Here is a 24,321-nt window from a genome sequence, read left to right as displayed (position 1 = left end):
AGAAAGGTGGGTGGAGGGGTTAGTAGAAAAATGGCAAAACCGATCATTGGACTGCATAGGATGTGTATATAGGGTAGTTTAAACCCTTAATAAACTGGCAGTAACCAAACAAAAGGGGTGCATATATTTAAGCCAGAGATGGATAGATAATTCCTTTTATCAGGACCACAGAAGCTTTTCAAAACATGTTACAGGTTGTGTCTCATCTGAAATGCTTGAGACCAGAAGTGCTTTGGATTTTGGAATACAATTGGCCCTCCACATTTGCGGCTTTGACTTTTGTGGGGTTGATTATTCACAGATTTGATTAATATGTCCTCTCTGGGAGTCTCCTCCAGCATGACTGAGTTGTCAGCCTCTGCCAAAAGTTGCACTGGAAGACCTAATTCCTAGAGGGAACAAGTTTCTAGGGATTTGTAGGTGCTCCAGTCCAATTGCATGGTCAACCTCTGGCAGATCTTGACCACAGAATTGCCTTAGAGGACCTGAGTTGTTCTCTCAGGTAAAATCTGTATTTCCAAATTCATTATGAGATTTCTTGGAGATGGGACCCGAGTTTAAACATTACATTAATATATACCTTATATACATAGCCTGAAGATAATTTTATAGACCACATTTTTAATAATTTTGTGAATGAAATAGCGTTTGTGTTCACTGAACCATCAGAAAGCAAAGGTGTCACAGTCTCGGCCAGCCATGTGGACAGTTTTGGGTTTTGGAAAATTTTGGATTTTGGAATTCTGGATAAGAGAGACTCAACCTGCATTTATGGACCACTCTTACAATAGTTAGTGGTTCTAATAAAAGGTATTACTGTACTCACCTCTAGTTCTAATCTCTGTTTTACTTCTGCTTCTACTTATGGATTGTATGGGTCTTATAAATATATTTTGGTGTACCAACAAGGGATACAACAGAGCATAGAATCATAGCCTGCTGATCCATGCCTAACCTACAATGTCTGAGATGCAATCACAAATTCGCAACAGTCTTATTCAGTACATACAAAGTTATTTCAAAAGTTTTTTCTTCTTCTTCAAAGGTATCTAAATTGTTTTCTTATACAGTACTAAATACAACAATGTGAGATCCTTAGCCTTTCCCGTTAGAGAGCTCTGGTGTAAAACCCAACATTCTATAGCATTGAGCTATGGAAGTTAAAAGTGGTATCAAACTGCTTTATTTCTTCAGTGTAGATGCAGCCAGAGTCATCCCTACTGGGAAGCCAAGTAAGTACAGTATATTCCTTAGATGGTTGATACTGGCAGTGGAGGTAGCAATAGGCCTTCTCTTCTCTGGTTCCCAAACTTTGGTCCTCCAGAAGTTTTGGAATTCATCTCCCAGAAGACCCAGCCAGCTTGGCCAACAATCAGCAGCTGAAGTCCAAGACATTTGGAGGACCAAAGCTTGGGATTTAATAGAGTGCAACCATGATAGTTAATGCGTGACCAGGCTGCTATATATTTATATTGTATAGACTTTATTTGAGTAAATGGCAATGATCAAAATATGATGGAGCACTAGGTTTGGCTATAATTCATGAATTATATGTGTACATATATGTTGTGTCCCTTCAAGTCATTTCCAATTTATGGCAACCCTAAGGCAAACCTATCATGGGGTTTTCTCGGCAAGATTTGTTCAGAGGAGGTTTGTCATTGCCTTGGTCTGAGGCTGAGAGTATGTGACTTGCCCAAGGTCACCCAGTGAGTTTTATGACTGAGCTGGAAACCAAACCTTGCCTCCAGTCATAGTCCAACACTCAAACCAATACGCCATGCTGTCTCCTAGTGGAAAACCTGGGTTTATAGCCACCTAAGATTCCCTGCTCAACCATGGAAATTGACTGGGTGACCTCAGGTGAGTCCTAGAAAAATCCATGATAGTTTTGCCCTTGGATCACCATAAGTTGGAAAGGACTTGAAGGCATGCAACACCACTGCAATGGGTGAGACAACATTATGACTGTATGTTATCCTTTCTGACTTCTGCTCTTGTCCTGCTTCCACATGCACTGTCTTGACCCTAAAACAATAGCCAGACACATACTGATGGGTCAAGCCAGGAACCGCTCGGAATCCCATTGTCTCATGCCCAGCATCCAGTTTCCGTTCCTGGACTGTTGGTTCACCTGCCTATTGTTTTGGAGCCAGGGGGGCTGGAAGCCAGGGCTGCTCCCTCCCTGCCCTTAAACTGGGGACTCCCCTAAGCTTGTTCTCTCAGTCTGTCTCTCTCTTTCTTTTACAGATTCTGTGCCAATTGCATTCCCAGCTGGGCTCCCTGAACTACCTTCCTATTATCCTCACAGCTGGAATTTTGGCACTGAAAAGTCATCAGCGCCCACCAGGCTGGGAGGAAATGGCTGGTTTGGGGATGCCAGATAATTGGCACACTGGGAACAGGGAGGAATACAGACAGCTGAGATTGAAAGGGGCAGCGGGGCCTAGTGGGCTAGGAGCCTGGCTAGGAAGATGGCACAAACAGACTGGATGAAGTTTGGTGGCAGGTTATAGAAGAGAATCAGGAACCAACACTATTGCCAAGCTTCTTGACACAGCCGGAAGAGATTAAATATGTTCAGGGGATGAAATTGGGTTGATGTTTAGTGGTTAGAGCAAAGGAGACTGTGACTGTGCTAATTCTTGCAAGGTATATTTAAAAGCCCTGACACGGAGGGCTTTTAATACTGTGCTCTTTTTATTGACGTTTGATTTTTTTTTTTTACAGAGTGTCAAAGATTTTAATTCTTTTCAATTATAATGTTTTGTAGCATTTTTTTAAAACTTATATTTTTGTATGCATTTCCATTTTGTTTGCCACCTTGAGTGCCATTTTTGGAGCAGGCGATGCTGGAATATAAATAAGTTTGCCATTATCATCATTGGTTTAACCATTTACCACGTAGCAAAGGGATCTTGTAGCACCTTTGAGACTGAAAGAAAGAAGTTGGTAGTATGAGCTTTTGTAGACTTCAGCCTACTTCTTCAGATGCGTGTTTCTGGAGTGGAGAATCCAGAGACAGACCTACATAAGTCATTTGCGCTACCAGATCCCTTTGCTTACTGTTTTTCCAGACTAACATGGCTATATCTTGTAATTTACAAGGTGTTACCATCTGGAGTTTTGGACCATCAATGGTCTAGATTCTGTCCAAGAATCTAGGAGTCAGTGAGTTATTGTCAGATAAATGTGGCACGTTCTTCTGAGTAGTCTTGCTTTCTGTAATTGTGCTATTGGGATCTTCTCTATGGTGATTTCATTAAGATGATTTGTCCATTTGAAAGCACCTATCATTACTGGAACCACAGTTGTTGCTGTTGTTTAGTCTTGTATTCTATCCCAGCACTACTCAAAATAGCAGTCTGTGGACCCATGACAATCCATGAGCCATTGACTGCTGGTCTGTAGTGAATTTCCAGTAAAGAAAGCCAGTTGTATGCAATGGGCGCAAGTATGGTGCCAGACTTTGGCACACTGTGGGTGAAGGCGAGGCACCTACAGGTCTCCCACATCAGCATGCTTAAGAAGCAATGGTCTAGCTCAGTCTTCAGGTGGCAATAAATTTTCAAGGTACCACAGATTATTCTGGGAATTTGGATATAAAATAGGCCAATGAGATGCATGCTAGTGGTTGGAGCAAAATAAAGGATAGTCCCAAATTTTTGCCAGGCTTCTTCTACACCCTTTTTTTCTTGCATTTTCATATCCACCAACTGTCCCAGCTTGGCAGGGACAGCCCCGATTAATCCTATGCTGTCCCACTTTTCCAGCTGCTTTTAAAATGTCCCAGTTTCACTCTCCCCTTCCCATTTTCTCCCTTTGTCCCTAGTTTACCTCAGCTGCTGCAAATTGAGTTCAAAGTGCAAAAGTAGTTTGCACTCCATTAACTCAATGTGAGGATTGGAGAGAAGGACAGAGATAGGCAAATATTGCCCTTCCCCATAAGCTCAAGCAAAAGGAAGCTGCTGCAGCTTCTGCTTAGCTTGTTTTTCCTCCCGCAGTCATTTCTTTTAGTTGCATTTTGATGTTGCTTGACCAAATATGCCCAAATTTTCATCTATGAAATGTTGGACACTGTGCATTTTCCTACCTTCTGCATCTTCTCTCTCCTCAGTTCCTTCTTTTCCCTCTCAGCCTCTTTAATCCAAAGTTTGGGGCCTTTGTAGTATTAAGAAATGGATTTCAAGAGCAAGGGTAGCAGTCATTTTGGGGACGTTTGTCCAGTTTTGTCTCTTTAATGGATGAAGAGACAGGTTCAGAAGAGGGCGAGGGATACAGGTCAGATGGGCATGAGGCATGAGGCGGGGGGCACCCAAGGAGAAAGCGAGGGACACCTTGATTCTGGGACAAAAGCTATATTTACTCCATGAATTTTGGACAGACAATGGCCACATGGGAGCAAAGGGTGGCCAAGGGAGGGGGAAACTCCCCGGCAAGAGACAAGAGGCATCAAGGAGCAGGTGCGAGGGGGGAGCTGGAGCCAAGTCGTAATCCAGGGCAGGGCAGATCGCCAGGCATTGCCGGGCACAGCGCCAGGGGCTGCCACCTTCCAGGTCATTAACTCCATCCAGGCCAGACAATATCCTCAGCGATGGCCTTTGTCTCTCACTTTGTGTGTGTTTTCCTCACGGGGTATCCTTGCTTTGTCTCCCTCCCTCTTTTCCCCTTCCTTTCTTTTTGCCTTCCATGACACAGTTTGTTCCCCTGTGGCATTCCCAGTCCTAAATGTCAGCTCTTATCCCCCCTTTGCTCTGTCGCTCCCCATATCGCTACCTTCGGGCCTGTGTCACTCGATCTTGTGGTGACGTACACAATAGCCCTTGGCCCAGAACAAAAGGCAAAGAATGGCGTCGAGGCAGGGGCGGCATGACCTTTGCAGCCGACTCCGGGCCTTATATAGCAACTGCAACGCTCCACAAAGACGCCTTATTATAGCCTTGGGGGCTGCCAAGCCCTCCCTAAGGTACTGGAATAGAACCCAGGAGTCCTGCCTCCCAGTATGGTCTTCTCAAAGCTGGCAAAAAGAAAAGAGCAGAGTAGTCCAGGATGTCAATGCTCCCATTTGCTAGGCCACAATCTAACCTCAGTGTTCTGGGAGAAAAATCGAGACTGGGAGTTAAAGAGGTCCTTCACACGTCGCTTTTCTTAGCGCAGTGATGCGAATCATCTCACTCACAGAGTCTGGGTTTGTTATTCACACCATAGAACTGCATTGATGCACATCTCTCTGAGTTTGGTTGCTCACAAATGCAAGCATTCGAATGAAGATGGAGTCGACAATGCAAATGCATTCGGAACATGTTCAAGGCATGCAGCATTTTATCCCAGGTCTATTCACATTGGTTATTCATGATGTGGATCTCTTTTAAAAGCCCAGGGGAAAACCCGATATTGATTATCCTGGATTAAGTGGGGGGGGGGTTGGCAGCCCCCCAACTTAATCGGGTGCATTCAGGATGTGTGTGAACAATGAGGATGTAACCTGGATTCATCCTGGATTAGTTTCACAATGTGAATAACCCCAAAGACGGGCTCATGGACATCTTGCAGGACTGGCTTTGGGACATCACATCAAAGGTATAACTCCAAAGGGTGCAATATGAAAGTGTAACAATTCTGTCCCTTTCATGAAATTTCCCTTCAGCCTCCAAATTTCTAGCATTGCATTCACTTAAAACTTCATTTGAAAAGGGGCACGCAAGTGACCTAGGGAATGCAAACACAGCAAGTGGGTGCATCTGCACTGTAGAAATAATGCAGTTTGAGACCACTTGAATTGTGTACCAGCACTCTTTTGTCAGAGAAGGCTAAAGACTTTGTAAAACTACAAATCCCATGTCTCTATAGAATGGAGCTGCAACACTCAAAGGAGTGTCAACCTGCACTATTTCTAAAGTGTAAATGCACCCTAATATAGGAGTTCCAATTTACTTAATTTAATAATTCATTAATTAACCACCCACCTTCTCTTTACAAGTGAGAATTATTTTCAGCATTGCTCTCTGCAATGCTAGAAATTTGGGGAGTGAAGGAAAAATTAATGGGCAGGCAGTATTCTTATTTGGGAGGTCAATCCCTCCATTCTGTCCCCTTGTAGCTACACCTCCACTGCTTCACATGGACAAAGGCTGTTTTTCACGGACCGGGCTTGACCGCTCCAGAGTCCCTGGACCAGGGTTTCTTAACCAGGTTCCCTGGAGCCTTTGGGTTTTGTGAAGGACTGCAAAACTATTTTCTTTTGAGTATATGCAAGCATTCCGCAAGACCTGAAAATTATTTTAAGGGTTCCTTTAGGTTAAAAAGGTTGAGAAAAACTGGATTTTCTGGTCCCAAACATAGCAAATTGCCCCTCCTGGGGCCCTTTCACACTGCAGATTATAGCACTATAATTCCACTTTTGAGTATTAAGCCCTGGAGGTGAAAAAGGTCTAGGACTAAGGGAAATTGTATTGAATTTCAACACGTTCTTCCCTTTCCCAGTTTCTGCATAGGAATATCTGGACTAAACTTGAACACTTTCCAATCTTTGCTTTTGTGTGTATATGTGGTAAGGGAAGTTGTAGCATTGCAAAAACAGAGATATAACAAGAATGCTGTTTGTGTGCATGTATATGTGTGTGTGGTTACTTTAAACATTTCACAGCCCAATTCTAGAACTTTTTTTTTGCAGTTGTTTCCAAGACTTTTGAGGTTGCTGCAGAATTAAAGCAGTTTGACACCACTTTAACCATCATAGCTCCATCCTATGGAATCCTGAGATTTGTAGTTTCTTGTGGCTCCAGGGCACTTTCTGGTAGAGAAGGCCAAATAACCCTATACAAAACTATATGCTACCTGTTTTGTTTGCTACCTTGAGTCCACGTTTGAGGGAAAGGCAGGATATATATAGGGAGGGATGGATGACTGAATGGCAAGGGGTCACCCAAAGTTGTTAATCCACATAGACAAAACTCATTTCTGGTTTACGTTTAGCATAGTGCAGATTAAGTGAATGAGTTATCTGACAAAGAAAACAAAAATGACAGCAATCAAAAAAGTTACCTGGAAAATATATTTTCCCAGCTTGCATCCCATTTCCTGATTTTCTTAGTTGTGGGTGCATACACATTGCACAATTACAACAGTTTGATGCCACGTTAACCACTGCAGCTCCAATCTATGCAATACTGGGATATATAGTTAGAGGAGGGACTTGTAGTTCTCTGCATCAGAATGCTATCACTATGCAGTATGGATGAGGGAAGAATCAGAGGAGAGCCTCAGGAGAGCGAGAGAAAAGAATTCCAGATAATCTGAGGTTCTTGGCTAGTTATCCCCTATACATGCAAGTTAATGTCAGCAGTGAAATTCCAGTGAAATCCATGAAACCTAATCATGCAATGAGGTTATATAACGTTCTATTTTTTTCATGGATTATTCCCATTTGTGGGGTTGGAGAGGAAGAAACTAGGAAAAGGAATGCAAAGACCCCAGAGAAGCTGGATGAGGGAATGGTGTATCTGGCGGTTCTTAGGTTGCATACAATATGCATCTCCCTCTCTCTTACCTCCCTTGGGACCCCGCCTCCCACCCCCCTGGAATCTCAACCCTGTTGTTCCAAGATATTTTGATATCCCCCTTCCCCACCCGCCTCTCCCTGAACCTGTTCTTCTTCTTCATGCCACAACAATGACGCCTGGTTCCAATTGTTCCCGGGGCAAGCACGAAGCATGGCCAGGGAGGGGAGGAAGGGGCCTGTGTGTCCATATGAGGATGCCCAGGGGGAGGGGGCAGGGGGCATTGGGGGTTTATAACCAGAGGTCTGGCCAAGCACCTTGCTTAGAAACCCCCCTCCCATCTGTGCTGGTCTCAGGTAAGGCTCAGTGCGAAAGCTCCACACTTGCTTGCTTTCCCGGAACCTAGGGACTAGCACCTTTGGGAAGTGATGCCGAAGGGAAAGGATGGCAATGAGGGAAGCAGTGTGGAGGGTGGTGCTGCAAAGACCATAATGCTAGGAAATGTGATGTAGAAAGAGAGGAAGACTGCATACTAGACGGATGGACTTTATTTAGGAGGTCATGGGGATGGGTTTGCAAGACCTGAACAGAGCAGTGGAAGATAGTGGGGCTTGGAGATGTCTCACCCACAGGGTCACCATGAGTCAGGATCAATCTGAGGACATTTGCAGGTCTCCTGTTTGCCAGCTACTGCAAAATGCAAGATCCTGCTTGGGTTAATATGAGGGCAATGATCAGGTTTCATGCAGAAAAGTGTGTGGGTTGCACTAGGTGTAAAGGAGCTTTGTGTCTGTTGCTAGGTGGATGAGTGCACTTCAAGGTGCGAGAGCTCCGGCTGTATTTAAATCTGGAAGGATGTGACTCAGGAGCAGGCTCCAGAAAGCCTTGAATGTGCCTGTGGCCGGCGCATCATGTGCCACACCAGGCAGAGGATTTGCAGAGCGAGTGGACAGTGCAAATGTTCACAAGTGATCCAGATGGTGAAACAGTGACATGTTTGTAACGATCTTTAAAACATGTAAATCTGTGTGGCTGGGAACACCAACCTCATTGTGAAAAATGGGGAGGTGGGTTGTGCGTGTGCGCTTGTGGTTCTTTCTTGCATCTAAGGGGTGAGCTGGGTATTACTTTATTATTTATTATTGGATAATTGTGGGGGTTTTTGCAAATAAATCTCAACCCTGTATAGGAGCTCTTCATATTCCACATGCATACCTTTTAAAAAAGGATGCAGTAGTCTAGTCGAGGGGTTCTCAAACTTTGGTTCTCCAAGGGATTTGGACTTCCACTCCCCAAAGCCTCAGCCTACTTGGCCAATATTTAGGGATTTTTGGGAGATGAAATCCCAAACACCTGTATGATTAAAACCGGAGAATCACGTAGCCTAACTTACATTTTGGTGGGTACTGCAGCTGCTAGAGGAGTGAGTTTTTAGGCAGTATACGCCTGTATGTATTTTTAGTGCATTAAACTGGTTTCCAGACTTGTCATGCTTAAGACTAGACCCATGTCAATGAACAGAACATATGCGAGCAATTATTAACATAAGTCCTATCTGAGTGCTTCTGCTCTAAGGAAGATGAAATTGAGATCCAAGTGAATGTATTTACGCTACCTTTGCAAATCCTGACGTGAAAATTTCCCCATACAAAATTCACTGTGATTCCAGAGGTCCTAATATTCAAATATGTAGGTTGAACCTAAACGTTTTAGATTGAACTTAAACCGTTCTGAGAAAGGACTCAAAATACTAGTTACATATTTCCAGGACAGGAATTTGTAGTATTTAAAACAACAAAAACTTGTGCTTGAGTTTTACACTGATGTCCTCTTTGTCTTTTTCACGGCAGTATGAAAGTCGGTTTGGTGTAGCGGTTAAAGTGCTGGGCTAGGATTTAGGAGCCCCAAATTCTAGTCCCCATTGAGCTATGGAACTCCCTAAGTGACTTTGTGCCAGTCTCTCTCAGCATCACCTACCTCACAAAGTTGTTGTGAGGGTAAAGTACAGGGGGAGGAGAGCTATGTATGTCTCCTTGAGCTAAAAGAAGGAAAGATGAGAGGTTATTACGCAGCCAACAAATAAATAACATCTCTACCAGTTTGCAAATGTGATTCCCCCCAACCAATTTCCCCCTAAAAGGGATCTTTCCTATGGGCAGGCATGGACAAGGGAAATTCAGATACTGAAATCTGTGCATATTTTTGCTGGATTCCAACAGGCATATAAGAAAAGCTGAGGGTTTTCTACTCCATTTTGCTTGGGGAGGGTAAACTGCATTGGGGCATGAGACTGAAAAGTCTGGCTTCATAATAACAAATGAAGTAGTCATGTTTTTAAGGAGCCCTGCTGGCATGGGAGTGTGTGTGTGTGCATGAACACTTTTGTTTGATCAACCCTTTAGAAATGGGTTTAGAACTGGGTATGTAAAACCACAAGAACGAGTGGGGTACAGTGGTTTAAACGTTGGACTACAACCCTGGAGACCAGTGTTTGAATCCTCACTCTGTCATGAAACCCATTGGGTGGCCTTGGGCTAGTCACACTCTCTCAGCCTCAGAGGATGGCAATGGCAAACCCCCTCTGAAGAAACATGCCCAAGAAAACCCTGTGATGGTTGTAATAAGTCGGAAATCACTTGAAGGCACACAACAACGATGCAAAACCACACCAATCATGAAATGTGGTGAATACTTCTAGGTAAGGTATGTTGTACTTGTGTGTGTGGATACTGATGTCTGATAGGTCAGCAATAGGGCAGAAGATCTGGACATCCTGCATAAAGGTTCTGGGTTCCATTTCTGACACGGTTACTTATAGGGTTCTTACCTGGGCATAGGACTGGCAAAGGCGTCTGGTGGAAACCCAGAGCAACTGCAGCAGCCAGCCATTCCTCACTTTTTCAGACCCAGGATCCACCAGCAAACATCTATTTTTATTATCAGAAATTGTAAATGGCAGTACTGCTCTGACAACCTCCCTGAGATCAGGCAACAGTAAGGCAAGGCCTGATTTAAGGCTGAAGACCAAAGGCTTTGAGCTGGGTCAGAGATGGGAATCATGTGGCCCTGCAGATGTTGTGGTACTGCAACTCCCATTAGCCCTAGCATAGCTAATGGCAAGAAGTGCTGGGAGTTGCAGGCCAGCAACATTTGGAGGGCTGCATGATTCTTCCCTTCCCCACAGAGATGGATGAAAGGACTGATTCAGTTGGTAAAAGGCACCTGACAGTGTTCATAAGCGGAGCCTGGGAAAGGACTTGTTTGGGCTACAACTCCCAGAACCCTCTAGGTAGCATAGATAACATCCTCCAGACACCTGCTTGATGTCTCATAATGGCTTTGACTTAACCTTCTAGTTCCCTTTCTCTGATGGAATTCAGCCTACTTATGTGTAACTGAAATAAGAGTGTATTTTCCCTGTTTACCGTACCTCTTCCTCTGCTTTCTCCCCTAAATTCAACTTTTTGATTGCAAACGCCTAAGGAACACAGATCTTGTACTTTGTAAAGCACCACACATATTGATAGTTGATAAAGCATCATCTCCATAGTATAGTATGCTCCTTATTCGTTCTGTGCCTTGGTATTGGAAACAAATAATAGGAATTGTGTTTGCATGGGGGAGAGGAATATCTGTGCAACTTGTTCTGATTCTGTGCCTTTTTCTAACAGGAGCCTGGCCCAAGGTATCATCCAACTGTAGATCTCGTGCCAAATCCTATTAAAAGGAAGAAGGTAATTAATGATGGAGAACATTTGTAATGGTATAAAGAATGTAGAATGACAGTAGGGGTGTCCACACAGCAGAATTAAAGCAGTTTGACCTCACTTTGTCATGATTCTGTCCTACAGAATCCAGAGATTTGTAGTTTCGGTGAGGTATTCAGCCTGTTCCATCATAGCACTTTGGTGCCTCACCAAACTACAAATCCCAGGATTCTGTAGAATAGAGTCATGACAGTTAAAGTGGGATCATACTGTTTTAATTCTGCAATGTGGATCCACCCAGGGTATACCTTTATCTGTCACGCAGATGCATCCTTTTCTGAAATGGGGCATAGAAATTGTGTACAGTGTGTAATTTCTTCACAGACCACTAGGGGGCAGAGCAACTTGCATAAGAAGTAGCAGCTTCAAACATGCAGTCCTCCTGTTGACCACTTGGGGGAAACAATGCCACTGTTTCCTTTTCTGGAGCCAGTTGTTGACCAACGCACAACTGCCCCCTGGTGGAGATTTTGTAAAGTGCATATATATAATGTGTCCTGCATGGAGATACATGGGTGATGCTTCCTTGGAGTCTGTCAATGAGCAACACCATCTCTAACCATCTCTTCTTAATGTCGCCAGGTCAAAATCCCCAGCTCCAGCCATGGCTTCCGATGCTGAGATGGCCGAGTTCGGCCCTGCTGCCCCTTACCTGCGCATGTCCGAAAAGGCTAGGATTGAAGCACAAAACCGGCCTTTCGACTTGAAGAAGGACGTCTTTGTGCCGGATGACAAGGCAGAGTTCATCAAGGCCAAGATCGTTTCCAAAGAGGGTGGAAAAATCACCGCAGAAACAGAAAATGGCAAGGTACTTACTCTTTGCGAGGCTGCTCGAACATGGCATAGTTCAATATTTCCCAATTTCATCTCTGCCCACATAATATAGTTAGGTGGGAATATGACCACATGGAGAGCCAACATGGTATTGTGGCTTGAATGTTGAATTAAGACTCAGGGAGAGCAGAGTTTGAATCCTGCTCCGCCATAGAAACTTAACTGGGTACTTTGGGCAAGACACACTCTCCCAGCCTAGGAGGAAGGAAATGGCAAACCTGTGCTGAAAAAAATGTTGTCAAGAAAACCCTAGTTTAATGTTACTATAAGCCAACGTCAACTTGAAGGCCCATAATAACAGACAACTGAATGGTGCTACCTTTCCCTGCAAATCCAAAGGAGCCTTCTAGCTCCTAATACACTTTTGGATTCTACCCTCAAAAAGCACTGATTCACACACCCAGTGTTTCAAAGCATCTCCCAACTTCCTTCATGCCCACATCATGCCCTCATGATAGTCTCAAAGTCTTTCCAAATGCCTTTTCACCTGCCTCCCAAGCCATCATAGATGGTAACCAACTGGGATAACTTCACATCTTTCAGTAGAACATTCTGACTCCATCGCCTTCCATCCAGTTTTGTTCTCCCCCCATTTCCACCATGGCCTTCATTGATTCATTCTTAGTATGCCGAGAAAAGGGCCATGAGTAGATGAGACCCATCCTGGCAATAAAGCCTTTTCTGTTGGGAAACTTTATTGTTGGTTCTTGGCAGACGGTGACGGTGAAAGAAGACCAGATCATGCAGCAGAACCCGCCCAAGTTCGACAAGAGCGAGGACATGGCTATGCTCACCTTCCTCCATGAACCTGCTGTCCTCTACAATCTGAAGGAGCGCTATGCAGCCTGGATGATCTATGTAAGCCTGGGGACAACACCCCTAACCATCATGGGTTATTAATCTCATCAGCCACAAAATATTATCCACAGGAAGGGCATGAGATATGAAGGGTGCATATATTCGATTATTTTGCTCTTGTTTGCCGCCTCTATATAATTGGAGAGACGGGGTATAAGTAAAATTATTATTATTATTATTATTATTATTATTATTATTGCTTCAAGAGTATTCTCTCCAGTGGATAAGATTTACAATTAGTTCTGACACATTTTCAATGATTTTTCACAATTTGGGAGGTTGTTGTTTGGTGGTGGTGGTGGGGGGTTTGCACAAAAACATGGGTTTGGTGCCAAAAAAAATACAGCTCACAACATTTCTGCACCGGATAAAGAGGAACAAGGAGATGGCGAGTGGCAGAATTTCCTAGGAATTCTTTGGAACTGTGGGGCCAGTTTAGGAGAAGGACTCTGTCACACCATCATTTCACCCTAACTGGGGAACTTTAACAATTAGCTAAGATTGGTTTTTATTTCCAACTAGGGACGTACGTTCTGTGTGGGTGGGTGTTGTGTGTTTGAATGACAACCTGTGAACAACTGTGGTTAGTACTTAATGAATAATGCATAATGATGTGAACAAGGTCCATCTCTAAGTTTCAAGTTTTGGCCTGGAAACTAACCTGGAATGATCCAGAACTACCAACCCTAATAGGCAATACATTTGGGAACATTCTCTGCTTCCATGATTTATTCCTAGCATACTATTCCTCTTCCTCTTAACTTCTAGACCTATTCTGGGCTCTTCTGTGTGACGGTAAACCCCTACAAGTGGTTACCGGTCTACAATGCAGAAGTTGTGGCCGCCTACCGGGGCAAGAAACGAAGTGAAGCCCCTCCACACATCTTCTCCATCTCTGACAACGCCTATCAAAACATGCTGACAGGTAAAGATGGAACTGGCGCTATGAGTTCATCAGAAACAGTGATGACTGGGGCAACAAAGTTGCCCTGGGCAGAGCCACTAAGAGTAGGTTTGGGCCCAAGTGAAAAATTTTGGAGGGGCTGATCCCCAATTGTTTGCTAGATCTGTGTCACAGATGGAAGCCACTCGTGGGTAACTAGAGACTGGGCATGGAAGCACCTCGGCGCCAGGTGGAGGCTTTTGGCTAGTCAAGAAAGAGGCCCCAGGTTTTGTATGAAGAGGAGAAATCCAAAAAAGTGGCTTGTGTCATGTTTCTCCCCACAAATTCCTGAGACCAGAAACCTGTGGCCCAGGAGGTGTCCTGTTTGCATCAGCAGAATTCCTGACAGTAAGGAAGGTGGGCAGATGGGCTGGAAAAGACAGTGAAGGGACCATTTGGTGGAGAGAAATGGAGGGGGGTACCTGGAGCGGCCTGGCGTTCCCTCCTTTACTCCAAGGGCTAGGCCACTTTCCTTGGTGGCTGCAGGAGCAACCCCTGAGAAGTCTAGCTTCCCTTCCTGCCCAGTGGCAGTTTTGAGCCTCTGGCCAGTAGGCTGAAAATATTGACATGGGGTTTCAAGTTTTGTACATCATGATTAATTTCTATGAAATTCACTGATTTCACATTGTCAAAATAATTAACAAATAATGATACCACTAAAAAAGATGGGAAACGTATGCAGCTTAGTTGGGCTCCAGCTCCCAGGTATCGAAATTTCTTACCCCTCTTGTTGCTCTATATCTGGGTTTTAATTTCATCCTCAGAGGACCATTTGGGGACAGGGTCTAGCACCTTGGGTAGTTCCTTTAAAACTCTTAGCAAATCACAAAGTAGATTCACGGCCCCATTGATATGGAAGATGCCAGCAGCTGTAGTGGGAAGGGAGAAGGGATGGTGAGGGTTTGATGGCAAAAATTGTACTGTGGAGTTTTCACCATTTCCTCCTTCAGTCACTTGCTGTTTCTCTCATATTTCCTCCTCCTGTGTCTGGAGATTCTCTTCTTCTTTCAAGTATTTCACTTTCTCTTTGTTTTCTCTCTTGCTTACATATTGTTCATCTTTGAATCCTCCTTTCACCCTGACCCTCTAGATCGGGAGAACCAGTCAATTCTGATCACGTAAGTTCCCTCTTTTCCTTATTCCTGTCCCTACAAAGTCTGTGAAAATGCACTGTATGATCTAAGGTTATCTACCTACCTGTGGAATCTGAGCCTCCTTTGGCCATCTCCACTGAAGTTACCTGTTTCAATCCCCCAACCTGCACTCTTTGCTTTTTAATCACTTGTCCTGTTTGATCTCCTGTTCAGCAGTAAAAATGGGTCCATTGGGTGATATAGTGGGCAAGGAAACTTTCATCTTGATCCAGCAGCTAACCACAACCAAATAAGGCCCAACGATTTAATGGGATTTGTATTAGGTTTAGATTACATTTACTACCCCAATCTGGTGTAGTGTGATGTAGTGGCTTGAGTGTTGGCCTACAACCCTGGAGACCAAGGTTTGATTCGCTGCTCAGCCATGGAAACTCACTAGGTAACCTTGGGCAAGTCATACACTCTCAACCCAAGAAAATGCTGTGATAGGTTCACCATAAGTTGGAAATGACTTGAATGCACACAAAAGCAACAACAACAATCACAACAACATGATGCTTTATCAATTCAGTACTTCTGCTATAGTTGGCACTAGCAACTGGCTCGAGGCCTTTATAAAATTGCTGGGTATTTTATTTTATATTTGGTCTTCTTTAGGCCACAAATTAGCAAAAGAAACGTGTTGATCTCTTTGCAAAAATGCAGGAAACATAACTCATCTGGAATAGAAAGGGTTGTCACTGCTGCCGTGGCAACAAGTGTTCTCTGCATTTAATATAACAGTTAAGGCACCATTGAAAAAAGAAAGAATATAAATACATATATCTGTTACTGCTTTGGATTATTTGTGAGCTACCCTGGTGCCTTCGTAGTAAGGCTGAAAGGTTGCAATCAACCAGTCAAAAATAATGAAAGCATACCTCCCTTCTACTCTCAACAAATTTGATCAGGCAGGGCAGACCTACTCTGCAACCTTATATTTCTATCCACAGCGGAGAATCCGGAGCAGGAAAGACTGTGAACACCAAACGGGTCATCCAGTACTTTGCTGTGATTGCCGCCATTGGCGATCGTGGCAAGAAAGACCAGGCAGCAGGTACCGGGAAGGTGAGTGTTACAGTTAGATCTGAGAGCCAGAATGCACATTATGTGGACCTGGGGGTGGTGGTGGTAAAATATCCCCCAACCTCTTTTATCAAGACTTTCAAAGCTTCCTCTAGACAGGCAGCAAAAACTAGAGGGTTTTACAGCAGAAAAAGGCAAGGGAAGACAGCCTGTCACTCTCTCTCTTTCTCCATTGTTCATCTGATAGTCTTCTCTGTCACTTCCTATTGGGAAAAAAGGCCTTTCTTGAGGATAAAATAGTCCAGAGAAGGCAAACAAAGTGTGGCAAAAATTGTCCCCCCACATTCTCTCAGGAGTATTTAGCAGTATTTGAGAACAATTATTTTAAAATAAGCAACACACCTGTGTCCTGGGGGCCACAAAACAACCCCAAGGGCCATATGCAACCCATGGGCCATACTTCTGCTATGTCCGATTTATCACCTTTCTTCTCTGGAATCCTCTTCCCTGCTCTCCTTCCACCTGCCCTACCCTGATATCACCCACTTATTTCTAAATGTGAGAGAAAATGTCCCAAACCCTTCACTTTCTCCCGCAGGGGACGCTGGAAGATCAAATCATCCAAGCCAACCCTGCCCTGGAAGCCTTTGGTAATGCCAAGACGCTGCGGAATGACAACTCGTCCCGATTTGTGAGTTACCATTCAGTTGGGAGTTTGAGGCTGGAGGAGGAGGGGATGCAAATTTGTACACCTCCGTGTTATCTATGGCTTATCATCCTCTTGTCTGCCTTTTTGATTCATTTCTCCCATTTTCTCCCAGGGTAAATTCATCCGGATCCATTTTGGGGCAACAGGAAAACTGGCCTCAGCTGACATAGAGACCTGTGAGTGTTGGCTTCCTATTTAACCGTCTCCTTTCCTCTGACCTTTTCTTTAAAAGGAAGCATTTATTTTGGACTTGTTCACCCCCATGTCTACTTTCAACTGCTCCATCTTCTTTCCTTGCATTTCTTAGACCTTCTTGAAAAGTCTCGGGTCATCTTCCAGCTAAAAGCTGAGAGGAACTACCATATCTTCTACCAGATCTTGTCCAACAAGAAGCCAGAGCTCTTGGGTATGGTATTATGACGAAACTTCACTGACATCTGGGCAATGCTATGGATGAGCTGCCTTTGAACAAGTGGACTTTTGAACGAACATGAGCTTGTCCTTGCTTAACTGAGCTGCAAATGTTCCACCTTGACATGCTTGTTTGATTATGAGGATCTGCTTGTAGTGTCTAATTGACACAATATCAGGCATTGTGCAAGACACCAGATGGAATGGTTTGGTCTCAATGCTATGGAATTTGGGGATTTAAAGTTGTTATTTTGTGAGATATTTAGTCTTCTCTGTCAGAGAGTGCTGGTGCCACAACACAACAAACTACAAATCCCAGGATTCTATAGGATGGATCCATTACAACAGTGTCAAACTGCATTAATTCTGCACTGTGTCAACAATGAGAGTCTCATTTCAATAGTTTGCTGTTGTGGGTTCCTTGCAGCTTTGTGAGGGATGAATTGACAACCCCTATGGGTGTATCTACACTGTAGAAATAATGCAGTTTGACACCACTTTAATTGTCATGACTCTATTCTGTTGAATCTTGGGATTTGTAGTTTTGTGAGGCACCAACACTCTTTGGCAGAGAAAGTTAAAGACCTTGTAAAACTGCATACCTTAGGATTCTAGAGGATGGAGCTACAATACTTAAAGTGGTGTTAAACTGCATTATTTCTACAATGTAGATGCACTCTAAGATAAACTGGGCTACCATCTGCCTTTATAATATCTTGCCAAGTTGGAATTTAATCTTCCTTTGATCAGTTGTCCTAATCTGGTGCCATACTTGTTGTAGGGAAATGGGAGAAATCATTTTTCATTTTCCTTCATTCCTGCCTTGCTAAATTAGTCCAACTTCTTCTTTTCTAGACATGATGCTGGTCACTAACAACCCATACGACTATTCCTTCATCTCCCAAGGAGAAACGACGGTCCCATCTATTGATGATGCTGAGGAACTGTTAGCAACTGATGTGAGTACTGGTATCAGAATGACAGAATTATATTCCAGGCTAAATGACTCATGAACAACTGATGTGTAGCTGTTTGAGTAGTACAAATCTCATCCCCTTTCTTTCTCCATATACAGAATGCCTTTGACATCCTAGGTTTCACCCAGGAAGAGAAAAACTCCATCTACAAGTTGACAGGTGCTATCATGCACTACGGAAACATGAAATTCAAGCAGAAACAACGTGAAGAACAAGCAGAGCCAGATGGCACTGAAGGTGGGAAAGGGTTTTTAAAATTACTCTTATCATCATTGATAAACAAGAGAAGGAAACTAGGTAGGAAGGTTTCCAATGTAGAACTGCAGCCTGAACGGGAGCAGACAATGTGCAGCTTTGAAGCCAATGGAAATGGAAGACGAAATCCATGGGCCTGATGGATTGGATCCAACTTTAATCGTATTTAAGAGTAGACCCACAGAAATCAATGGCATTTAAGTTGTTATGATAAGCTTAACTTTTCATTGATTTCACTTGGCCTACTAAGCATGACTAAATCTGGATCTGAGCCATCACATCCGTCGGCTAATTTCTTGTGGCATGCCTTGCATCGGTGGCATGCTGGGATTTCCCCCCCAAAAAGGCCTGGACAAGATGGGACTTTGATCTGATCCAGCAAGCTGACCAAAGATCTCCTGCTCTCTTGAACAATTTGGATTGTTCTCTCTTGTTGCCTCCTATGGCTAGAACTGCTCCCAGTACAATTCCACGATGCCCCCTCTTTTCCTTCTCTAAAAACCTCTCTCAAAGCCCACCATCTTCTCTTCTTCACCAAGACTGGACTAAGGTGGTTGGAGCCCCAAAGTGGTTCCAAAACTAGCATTATCACACCAATGCCTATTGGTGCTAGGGAACACTGTCCCATCAGCAGTAAGAGTCAATGGCATCCACAACAGGTCAAGAAAGATAACTAGGTTGAACAAGAGATTCCTTCACTACCTTCTCATAGCATTTGCCTTCAACTCTTATCACCTTTGCAGCTGTACTCCAAATACATCCCAACTTAACCACTGTCATTCCCAAACCAAGCCACTGTCATTTCAAGTAGTTTTCTCTGCATTTACAGAAGCTGACAAGTCAGCCTACCTGATGGGGCTGAACTCAGCTGATCTGCTCAAGGGCCTGTGCCACCCAAGAGTCAAAGTGGGAAATGAGTACGTCACCAAAGGGCAAACTGTCCAGCAGGTGAGTATTCTATAGCAGGTGGCAAAATAGGCCTCCTTTCTCCTAGGTTCTGGAGATAAGAGCTGGAAGAAATCCAGTTTTGAAATTCAGCACCATTTTGAATGTGGGATGTGAAATTGCAGGTGTCTGGGGGGAAATGTTTCCAACTTTTAAGGGCAATTTAAAATGCATGAAGGCCCACCTTGCTTTTATTCCCCTTCTTATTCTTGTCCTAGAGTTACCTTTCCACACTGTTACAATATCTACTTTGGGAACAAGGTTTGTCTTTACCCACCCTTGACCCCTGCTCCCTTTTCACACAGGTGTGCTATTCTACTGGGGCTCTGGCTAAGTCTGTCTATGAGAAGATGTTCAGCTGGATGGTCATGAGGATCAACAGCACCCTAGAAACCAAGCTGCCTCGACAATATTTCATTGGCGTCTTAGACATTGCTGGTTTTGAAATCTTTGATGTGAGTGACTCCAACCTAGAGAATCTGTTTTGCTCAGATTATTGGACTGACAGTGGGTTGATCCATCCAGCCTCAAGAACCTGGACAGCATGGCTTTTCAGAACAAAAACACCCACTTCCATTTGCAAAGCAGAATGGACTATTTATTTTTTTGTCCATAGACCTTTGCATTCCAGCCACAACTTGGAAAAGATACTTTGTTAGACATACAGGTTCCAGAATCCTCCAGCTTGAAGATTCAGGGAGCTGTAGCCCAAAAAGTTACTTTTCCATGCTCGAACTGATTCTTCCAGCCATCCTCATCCCTGTCCCAAACAGACCATAGACTAATCACTCCTTGGAGGTCTTTAAACAGAGGCTTGATGGCCATCTGTCGGGGTTGCTTTGATTGTGATTTCCTGAATGGCAGGGGGTTGGACTGGATGCCCTTTGTGGTCTTTTCCAACTCTATGATTCTATGATTCTCTGTGAAGACTAGTGATCTCTGTTCCTTCTATCGAAAACCCATCTTAGGGAGATATTTTCCACCAGGTTGGTCCCAGCTCATTGCTTCTTGACTTTATTCTCCCCCACCAACCCCTGTTCTCCACCCAGTTCAACAGCTTTGAACAGCTCTGCATCAACTTCACCAATGAGAAGCTGCAGCAGTTCTTCAACCACCACATGTTTGTCCTGGAGCAAGAAGAGTACAAGAAGGAAGGCATTGAGTGGGTCTTCATTGACTTTGGCATGGACCTGCAGGCCTGCATCGACCTCATTGAGAAGGTACTGTTATCTTTCTAAGACTCATTCCTTACTCAAAAAACAGCAACATCCGTTCCTTGATGCCTCATCTAGGGCTCTTGCCTTAGAGGTGGCCAATGCTTTTAGTGCCCCATCTGAAATCACATGGTTTATGGCTCCTGTTTATGAAGCAGTGCCTCCATATTGAGTCTGTACATGCCAATACAGTTAGCATCCTCACAGCACCCCCTTCCTATGCCTGCCAAGAGTATCCACAGTGGATGCCATGACTCTTAGAGGGTTATCATGTGATGGAGCTACCTGGTATGTTTCCCTCAGCCAGTATTGTTTTGTCTTCTTTCACAGCCAATGGGAATCATGTCCATCCTGGAGGAGGAATGCATGTTCCCCAAGGCCACTGATATGACATTCAAAGCCAAGCTCTTTGACAACCACTTGGGCAAGTCAGCCAACTTTTCGAAGCCCCGGATCATCAAGGGCAAACCAGAGGCTCACTTTGCCCTCATCCATTATGCTGGCACAGTTGACTACAACATCATTGGCTGGCTGCAGAAGAACAAAGACCCTCTCAATGAGACAGTGGTGGGGCTCTACCAGAAATCAGCCCTCAAGCTTCTGGCTAATCTTTTTGCCAATTACGCTGGAGCAGATGCACGTAAGAGATAGAATGAAAGGGGGAGGCAGGCAGGAGTCTTGGTTTTCTCAGTCTAATCCTATAGACTCTGGCCCAGTCCATGAACTTGGGAACTAGAACCAAAAAGAATCAGCTATGTGTCCTCACCCATAATATTATAATGTGGTGTGGGTGGTGTGGCTTATTGAATAGAACACCTGACTTGGACTGGAGTGATCTGAATTCAAATCCTCATTCAGAATGGGTACCTTCAGGACAACCACTCCTTCTTAAGCTTAATGTGTCTCGCAAGGTTTTTGTGATGGTAAATGAGGAAGAGTAAATCATGTTTGCTACCTTGAACTCATCAAAGAATGAGGAAAGGCCATATTATTATTATTATTATTAACCTTTATTTATGAAGTGCTGTAAATTTACACAGCGCTGTACATACAATTTTTTTAATTAGACGGTTCCCTGCCCTTGGGCTTACAATCTAAAAAGACATGACACAGAAGGAGAAGGGAGCGGTGGAGGGAAAGGGTAAGAGGTCCAGCAGTTCTTCTCTACCTCCAAGGCCTGGACCAAGGCAGATGGACTGGAGGGAGGGTTTGGCTTCATAATGGATGGTTAATCATTTTCCAGGGAAAATACATACTCTCAAGTAGGATAATGCATATACAGTACATATCAATACAGGAAATGGTTTGATAAACAGACAACAAAAGAAAACCAAATAGCAAGCGACAATTATGCAATGCCTGGGAAGGCTACTCTGAACAGGATGGTTTTCAACTCTGTTTTGAAGCTGGTTAAAGAAGTGATGGCTCTTGCTTGTGGGGGAAGAAGGTTCCAGGAGTGAGGGGCAGCAAGTGAAAAGGGGCGAATCCGGGATGGGGCAGAGGAAATCCTGGGCTGAGACAGGAACCCTTGACTACCAGAACGGAGGGCCCGAGTGGGAAGGTGAGGAGAAAGAAAGTCTGATAAGTAAGGAGGGGCCAACCCATGGAGGGCTTTGAATGTCGACAGCAGGAGCTTTTATTGAATGCGGAAAGGGAGAGGGAGCCAGTGAAGGGATGCCAACACAGGAGAGATGTGGTCAGAGCGGTGAGTGGAAGTGATAATGCATGCAGCTGAATGCTGGACAGAGATTAAAGGACGGAGGTGAGAAAGAGGAAGCCCAGCCAGGAGGACGTTACAGTAATCCAGTCGTGAGATCACTAGGGCATGGACCAGGATCTTGGCAGTAGAAGCGGAGAGATATGGTCGGATTTTGGCAATATTGTACAAAAAGAACCTACAAGCCTTGGCTGTGGTCTGGATCTGAGGGATACACGACAGAGAAGAGTCAAAGATAAAACCAAGACTGCAGGCTTGCTGGACTGGTTGAATAGAAATGTTGTCCACAGAGACAGAAAAGGAGTGTTGGAGGGTGGACTTAGGAGGAAAGACAAGAAGCTCCGTCTTGGAAATGTTGAGCTTCAAACGCCGATGACACATCCACTGCGAGACAGCTGTGAGGCAAGACGAGACTTGCTGTTCAAGCTTTGGAGAAAGGTCAGGGGCGGAAAGATATAGCTGGGTGTCATCGGCATACAGATGGTAGGAAAAACCAAAAGAGCTAATGAGTTTTCCTAAGGACAGTGTGTAGAGAGAAAACAGAAGGGGACCCAGAACAGAGCCCTGGGGAACTCCAACAGATAAGGGAACAGGAGAAGAAGTCTGACCGCCAGCAACCACTGCAAAAGATCTGCCAGACAAGTAAGATCTAAACCAGTCGAGAACAGAGTCTGAGAACCCAAGGTCAGAAAGTATATTAACTAGAAGAGAGTGATCAGCGATGTCAAAGGCTGCAGACAGATCAAGAAGGATGAGAACAGAGTAAAGGCCATTAGCCTTGGCCTGTAAAAGGTCATTCGAAATCTTAGTGAGAGCTGTCTCAGTAGAATGCCTTGGATGGAAACCAGACTGAAAGGGATCGAGGATGGAGTTGGCTTCAAGAAACTCAAGACAGCGCGAATAAACAACCCGTTCAAAAACCTTAGAAAGAAAGGGGAGAAGAGAAATCGGACGATAGCTAGACAAAGAGGACGGGTCAAGAGAAGGGTTTTTCAGAATTGGGGAAATGAGAGCATGTTTGAAGTCCGACGGGAAGGAGCCTGTAGAGAGAGAGAGAGATTGAAGATATGGAGAAGTGAGGGCAGAAAGGAGGGAGCTATAGTGACAGAGCACTTTGATTGCATAAAGAAGGTCACAGGTTTAATCCCCACATCTCCAGTTAGTAGATGATGGGAAAGACCTGAGACCAGTTGAAGCAGATTAATCTAAGGCAGGCAATTCCTCGGACCTGGTATAAGACAGCTTTCTATGTTTCCCTAGACAAAATGTTTATATATTTTAATTCTGCCCTCCCTAACATAACTCTGTCCAAATACTCAGAGACATAGCCATGTTAGTCTGGAATATCAGTACGCGAAGAGATCTTGTAGCAGCTTTGGGACTGTGTGAAATAAATTGTAGCATATGCTTTCATAGACTTAGTCTACTTCCTCATGCATCTGAAGAAGTAGGTCTAAGTCTACAAAAGCATATGCTACAACTTCTTTCACACAGTTAGTCTCAAAGGTGCTGCAAAATGCTTGTCCACGTATGATAGACCACAGTCCCCATCAATCCCAATCAGCATATCCAATTGCAAAACTGGTTGGATATTATGAAAATTGCAGTAAAACACACCATGGGACACTATGTTGGGGATGCCTGTTCTAACTGTGTGGATCCTAATCTGTTTGTCTTTCTTCTTCCCTCTCCTTTTCTCTTTCCATTAGCTGCTGAGGGTGGCAAGGGAAAGACAACTCATAAAAAGAAAGGGTCCTCCTTCCAGACTGTATCTGCTTTGCACAGGGTAAGGAGAATCCCCAGATTATTGAAACTGGGAAATAACAGCACTCTCATTATAGTAATCATTACCATTATCATTATAATTAGCAAATTAATTTATATCCTAGTTTTGCCCTCAGTTGGAACATAAGACAGTTTGTTGTTATAGTCAACTGCCTTCGAGTCGACACTGACTCATGGCAACCCTGTGCATGAGACATCTCCACTATCCCTTATCCTCCACTGCTCTGCTTAGATCCTGCAAACTCATG

At 44.1% G+C, this 24,321-nt stretch overlaps 1 protein-coding gene across 1 annotated transcript in view; it reads left to right on the top strand.

Moving 5' to 3' along the window:
* The first annotated feature begins 7,832 nt into the window (after positions 1-7,832).
* Positions 7,833-24,321, top strand: part of LOC149304215 (myosin-7) — a 37,862-nt gene continuing 21,373 nt past the window's right edge. The window contains exons 1-17 of the mRNA XM_089481255.1: positions 7,833-7,855; positions 11,171-11,233; positions 11,849-12,074; positions 12,815-12,958; positions 13,727-13,883; positions 14,992-15,019; positions 15,988-16,102; positions 16,659-16,751; positions 16,882-16,945; positions 17,077-17,175; positions 18,036-18,139; positions 18,256-18,394; positions 19,242-19,360; positions 19,663-19,812; positions 20,407-20,577; positions 20,902-21,211; positions 23,998-24,074. Coding sequence (XP_089337381.1) covers positions 11,871-12,074; positions 12,815-12,958; positions 13,727-13,883; positions 14,992-15,019; positions 15,988-16,102; positions 16,659-16,751; positions 16,882-16,945; positions 17,077-17,175; positions 18,036-18,139; positions 18,256-18,394; positions 19,242-19,360; positions 19,663-19,812; positions 20,407-20,577; positions 20,902-21,211; positions 23,998-24,074 — 1,974 coding nt within the window. The 5' untranslated portion in view covers positions 7,833-7,855; positions 11,171-11,233; positions 11,849-11,870. The remainder of the gene's footprint in view (positions 7,856-11,170; positions 11,234-11,848; positions 12,075-12,814; positions 12,959-13,726; positions 13,884-14,991; positions 15,020-15,987; positions 16,103-16,658; positions 16,752-16,881; positions 16,946-17,076; positions 17,176-18,035; positions 18,140-18,255; positions 18,395-19,241; positions 19,361-19,662; positions 19,813-20,406; positions 20,578-20,901; positions 21,212-23,997; positions 24,075-24,321) is intronic.

This window comes from Sceloporus occidentalis, unplaced genomic scaffold (genome assembly GCF_023333645.1).
Source record: "Sceloporus occidentalis isolate IW3139 unplaced genomic scaffold, rSceOcc1.0.p SCAF_14, whole genome shotgun sequence".
NCBI lineage: Eukaryota > Metazoa > Chordata > Lepidosauria > Squamata > Phrynosomatidae > Sceloporus > Sceloporus occidentalis.
The sequence above is the reverse complement of the archived record's forward strand: the minus strand, read 5'-3'. Positions and strand labels throughout refer to the sequence as shown.